Here is a 6,000-nt window from a genome sequence, read left to right as displayed (position 1 = left end):
TCCAATTGTTGGTCATTCTTTTGACGTCTACTTAGTCTGTTCGCTCGCGGTCTCCATTCAAGCAACCGTTTTGTCCACTGCTCATTCTTCATTCGCGCGACATGACCCGCCCAGTTCCACTTAAGCTTTGCCACAATGTTGATCACATCATTTACGCCAGTTCTTCATAGGTCTTCATTTCGTATGTAGTACCTCAGAGTTAGAACCAGGATCGACCTCTCCATCTATCTATGCGTTACTTGGATCATCCTGGAAGTGGCTACCGTTAATGTTAAAGTTTCGGAACCTTATGTCATAACCGGAAACACGCATTCATTGAAAGCCTTTCTTGGCCTTTTCTCTTGAAGATGTGTCTAAGTTTCCCGTAGGCTACCCATACGAATGTGATCTATCTGTTTAGTTCGCTTGTTTGATTATCTCTCGATACACGAACCTCATAGCCAAGATATACATAGCTGTCAACCCTCTCAATCTCATTATCCCCAATATTGATGTTATAGTTGGGAACAAGATTTGTCATAAATTTTGATTTCTCCACGTTGATATTTAGCCCGACTCTTGCATACATCTCATTTAAGTCGTTCAGCATTAATTTAATCTCTCCAAGGCTATCCGATATAAGGATATCCGATATATATTACTTAAGCATTTGCAATCAATGTTCAGCCTTGTTTTACTCACAATCAGTACTTTACTACTTCTACTCTCTTCAGTACTTTCAATTTACCGTCATTGTAGCATTCTTGTAGATGTTATAAATAAGTTTGGTATATCGATAATCGACTCTGCATTCTTGAAGTGCTTGTAAAATTGCCATCAACTCAATTTAAATTAAATTTTATAAATACCTCTAAATACCCATCTTGGGTAAATACCCCCGGGTATCTATCCAGGAAATGTACCCTTGAAAATAAATACCCGGGTATTTAACAACGCTGACTATAATAATTGGTGGTATCATCATTCCAAAATTGGTCAATACTTTGCAAAGCCTAGGTTGCAAGAAATCTTAGTTTAGTAAGGAAAAATCATACTTTTGGATCGTATTCAAGAGAAGTCCTAGAACCTCTTAGCCTTTCAACCTGATGAAAGTATCCTAAAACTTTTTTGACTCTCTAAAATTTTTCCAAAAACGACTAATTTTTGAGAAAAAAAATAATAAAGCAAATACAGCCCGTTAAATAACGAGGTTGTTGATCAAAAGTTGGAATGAATTTTTAATAAAACAATCTTGGCAGGCTTTGCAATCTTTGTCAAAAATATTTTTGACGTTTAAATGTCAGTGCTTTTCTTAGTTTTTATTGTTTTTTAAATTAATTTTTGAATAAAATTCTATCGCATTTACGGTCGTTCCTTGACGTTTCAAAATTTTAAATAAAACATTAATAATAGTAAGAAAACCACTTTTAGGATACTTTCATCTACCTATGTAAAATTTTTCTAATTGTATTTATCATTTTCATATCAAAAATTTTAGCAAAAATGTATGGAGGTGGTTACGTTTAGTAGTTTAGAAGGGTAGGTTGAAAGTACAAATAGAGTCAAAACGTGCCCTATTATGAGTTAAACATATTTCCCAAATTTCATTTTCCTAGCGTTTATGGTTTTTGAGAAAAAAAGATTAAACCAAAATTATTCGCCATTTTTGAAGGAGCATAGCTCCGCAGGGGAGTCGAAATCGCTCATAGTTTACATAAGAAAGTACCCTTAAAATTGCCTAATTAATCACCCCCTGAAGGATTTACCCCTTTTACCCTATTTATTGTTCATGGAAAACGTCTTACGAGCTGCGCATGGTCACCTTCCGTTGTGGTGGAGTTAGAAGTGAGGGGGCTTGCTTCTCAACGTTTTTACCTACCCGGCTTATTCAAAACTTGCGAGGCACGCTTTTATGCATTTAACAGGTAACGCGCGCGCTATCTTTCAGAAACGCCGGTTCTAGACAGGAAGTTGTTGCTCCTCCGTGACCTCATCCGTCCAATGTAAAAGAATAGGGAAGGGTGTCAACCAAAGGCTTGGGAGAAAAAATAGGTTGGTAACTAAATCTAGTGACTTTTTAAAAAAAGTAACAGTCTACTTGGTTAGTAGTGGTTTAGTTCCACTACCAGCCACTAGGTGGCGCGGTTTTTTAAAAAGTCACTAGATCTAGTTACTTTTCCTATACCAACCTATTTTTTTTCACCTCAGCCTTAGGTTGGTACCCTTCCCTATCCTTTTACAATGGGTTGATGACGTCATGTGGAGCGGATGTGGTGTAACTTCCTATCTAGAATCGGTGTTTCTATACTACTATATAGCAAGCAAGTTGTTATTGAATGTTTTCCTATTTGTTTTTATTAGGAGGATTGTTATCTATGGTTTTTATTGTTATTTGGAAGCCTATACGGTATTTATAATACTGACGTGACTGTATTTCACATGACTATAAATACGAAATAAATGTTTTCACTGTAAACATGTCTGTTATAACTGGTTTCAGACCGTGCACATCATTTAGAGAGAATAATCCCGAGTAATATTAAAATCACCGATAACCGCTAAAAATCACCACTATTTTAAAATCACTATCACCGTTATACCGGTGTATTCACCGTTAAGCTCATCACTAATTTTAGCGGCTGCAAAGATGTCTAGGAAGATGTACACAGAACAACAACTAGAGCTACAATCGACTGATTTGGAATCTTCCTGGAATACTGTCGCTTCAAATTGCAGCATACGCATGTCTGTGGCCATCAAGCCCATACGTACGTCACTAAGGCATACGAATAGCGCATATTAATTGGGGAGTAAGCGCTGGAGTAGATATGGACCAGGAATAGATGACACTGTGTAAGTCCAAAAAAATATTTAAAAGTATCACTGCGATGAGCATGATTTCTCGAAAACCATTTCACCGATCAGTTCGAATCTTTCACGAGTTTATTTCTAATTACAATGGCTCAACAATTTATTGAATGCAAGAACAATTTTTTTCAATAGTTTCTTTATTTGCTGGATAATTAAAGGCAAATTCGACTAAATATAAAACTACCATCGATGGTTGACTTGGATTTCATATTAATATGATTGAATGTAGCACTTGTTGCTAAAAATGATATAATTCGAACATTCGATGAATCCTAAGCTAAGAAATCTATAACAACGTCAGAACTCAAGCTTCTTTTTTATAAATTTCTAGTAAAAACGCAATAATCGACGAACAATACCCAATAAAAAGTACATAAAAAGCGGTTTGTAAATCAATAACAGTAAAAGGACGAATTTGTACATCTTGAATTGATTTTAAATCATCCCCAACGATATCTCTGTACCACTTGTTATAAAACCCACCCTCCAAAGCACCTCGAATTACATAATTAATCTCTTGCAATATTAAAGAATCTCTTCGAACAACAAATGCTAATAAATACTTTTGCGGGCATTCCGGTATAGTATGAATCGATATCATGCCGATTTTAGCTTGATTATTCATTTCAAATTTAGTCTTAGTCAATCTAGCTAAAAAATTACTATAATTCGGAATGTTATAAGGTAAAACTATTAAGTTTTCGTTTAATTTTTTCATATAAGATTGATTATACGCCTGAAAAGTATCACTTAAAGATTTCGAATGAGTTGAAATTAAAGCGTTAGTAACTGATAATTCTTCTAATGTTTTAAAATTATTATAATACTTTGGAGTTGTTAAAACAGTCGATAATGAGCTTTGAAACGCAGTTGAAGCAATCAAAATAAACAACAAATTAATCGACATTATTAATTTTTCGTGAGTTCTCCGTGAAAATGCTGCTTTTGGAATGTTAAAGTATATGTGGAACGTGTCTGTGACGACTGTAAACGGTTTAAAATCGTAATCGTGACTATTTCTCGATCGGTTTTGTTCGGGTGTTGTTAAGTGGTTTAATTTTCTTAAATAATACAAACTTGCGATTGTCGTTAAAAACGAAATTAATAAAAAAATCCAAACTTTTAACGTAAACGTTGAAAATAATGCGATCCATTTTGGTTTTCGCCCCAATTTCGGTACGACAACGCATAATTTATCGCTATCGATGCTTTCGGTGAATGTAAATTCGTCGATATAATAGTTTTTTATGAAAATTTGACTGAAAATTGCGTCGGTGCTTTTATCATACAATAATCTAAAAGATCCCGTTATTGTTCCGTTCGATTCTTTACTTCCAAATAATGTCGAATAAATTATTTCGATCTTAGCGTTTAAAACTTGCGATAGAAATATCATGAATTTTGAATCTAAACCTTTAACTTCTCCGTTTTTCTCGAGATAAGTTATTGGAATACTTTGAGTGACCACTCCTGACACTTTTCTTTGGTTAAAATTAAAAGTTTTAAAGGATTTTTCGACTTTTTCTATTATCCTATCATCTATTAATTGGAATTCGTTGATGTAATCGAAATATTCGTTGTAAATAAATATTGTTTCATCATTCATAATAGCTACGTCTTTAAAAGAAAAATCTTTTGATTTTCGAAACATTTCTTTGTTCTTATCGAGTGAAATTTCCGAATCAACGTTAAGAATTAATATTCGTTGTACGTAATCTTTCGTATTTCTTTTTAAAAGCTCCATTTTTTCGAGAATATCATTATATGTACAAAATAAAAACCCTTCTTGGTGGTAAGAATTAATCACCGTAGAACTAAATATTTTAAAATTGAACATAAATTCGTTTGATTTTTTTAAAAAGCTTTCACATATTCTTAAATCTTTATCATTGTCATTCAAAATTAATGTTATTGTCGTAAATTTTCCAAAAAAATCCGCAATAAACGTTGAAATTTGATCGTTATTAATCATTTCGACGATAACAATGAATCGACTAAAAATAACGCAAAATACGGTCGTTCTTTTAAATAATTTTTTTCTTAAAGTCATAGTAACGCTTTCAATCGTTACGTTACAATGACCACGAACTTTCAGAAATAAGGAACGTGAAAAATTCGACCTCTTTTTCCTTTTATTTCAGCTTATAGCCGGTTATTTACTTTGTAAAAAAACGATTACTTACAAAGTAAATAACACCCCGTGCTCTATTTCATAAATAAGAAATGAGATCTTCTTGACACCTCAATGTTGTCCTTTACTTTATGTATCATCGTTATATAAACACAAAAAAAAGAAATTTTTTAAATAAGTTGACAACAAGGAATTAAAAAACCTAAATAAAAACTTTTTGTGTTGAATAATTGGATATATTTAGGTATATTATCAAGGTTTCAAAGCTAACAATCGATGCTGGTTTGTGCAGAGGCGGCGCTACCGGGGGGTGCAAGGGGTGCACTGCACACCGGCGCCGCCTAAAAGGGGGCGCCGGCGCCTTTTTAATGTTTCCTCCAACAATATCTTATCTTTCTTTTGCAGTACTTAGATCTGTCAGCAGAATATAGTCTTCAGAAAGCAGTATTTAGTCTCCACAAAGCAATTTTAGTCTTTAGAAAGCAGTATTTAGTGTTCCAGACGCTGTATTTAGACCTGTCGGCAGTGTCTAGTCTTCAGAAAGCAGTATTTAGTCTTCTAAAAGCAGTATCTAGTCTTCTGCCAACGTTATGTATGTTTTCTCCAACAATATCTTATCTTTCTTTTGCAGTACTTAGACCTGTCAGCAGAATATAGTCTTCAGAAAGCAGTATTTAGTCTCCACAAAGCAATTTTAGTCTTTAGAAAGTAGTATTTAGTGTTCCAGATGCTGTATTTAGAAACAGAAACTGCCAAACAACTACCTTTCCTAGATGTGTTGGTCACCAGGACGACAAATGGAGATATGGAACTTACGAATCATTACATTGAACGCAAGTGGACTAAACCAATCTGAGAACTAGAGGTATTCCTATTAACTAGCCATATACATAGACATAGCGGTCATTTCAGAGTAGCACTTTTCCAATAAGAATTACATTAAATTACGAGGATATGATGTCTAGTAGACTACTCACACGAGTGAACAAGCTCGAGAAGGTACAGCCGTGATCATAAAA

General features: G+C 34.0%; 1 protein-coding gene across 1 annotated transcript; it reads right to left on the bottom strand.

Moving 5' to 3' along the window:
- Positions 1-3,055: 3,055 nt before the first annotated feature.
- LOC111415980 (uncharacterized) lies at positions 3,056-4,594 on the bottom strand. The gene has a single exon (XM_023047891.2). It carries the CDS (start codon positions 4,592-4,594, stop codon positions 3,155-3,157), a length of 1,440 nt encoding a protein of 479 aa, XP_022903659.2. The 3' UTR covers positions 3,056-3,154.
- Between the last annotated feature and the right edge of the window lie 1,406 nt (positions 4,595-6,000).

This window comes from Onthophagus taurus, chromosome 2 (assembly GCF_036711975.1).
Source record: "Onthophagus taurus isolate NC chromosome 2, IU_Otau_3.0, whole genome shotgun sequence".
NCBI lineage: Eukaryota > Metazoa > Arthropoda > Insecta > Coleoptera > Scarabaeidae > Onthophagus > Onthophagus taurus.
The sequence above is the reverse complement of the archived record's forward strand: the minus strand, read 5'-3'. Positions and strand labels throughout refer to the sequence as shown.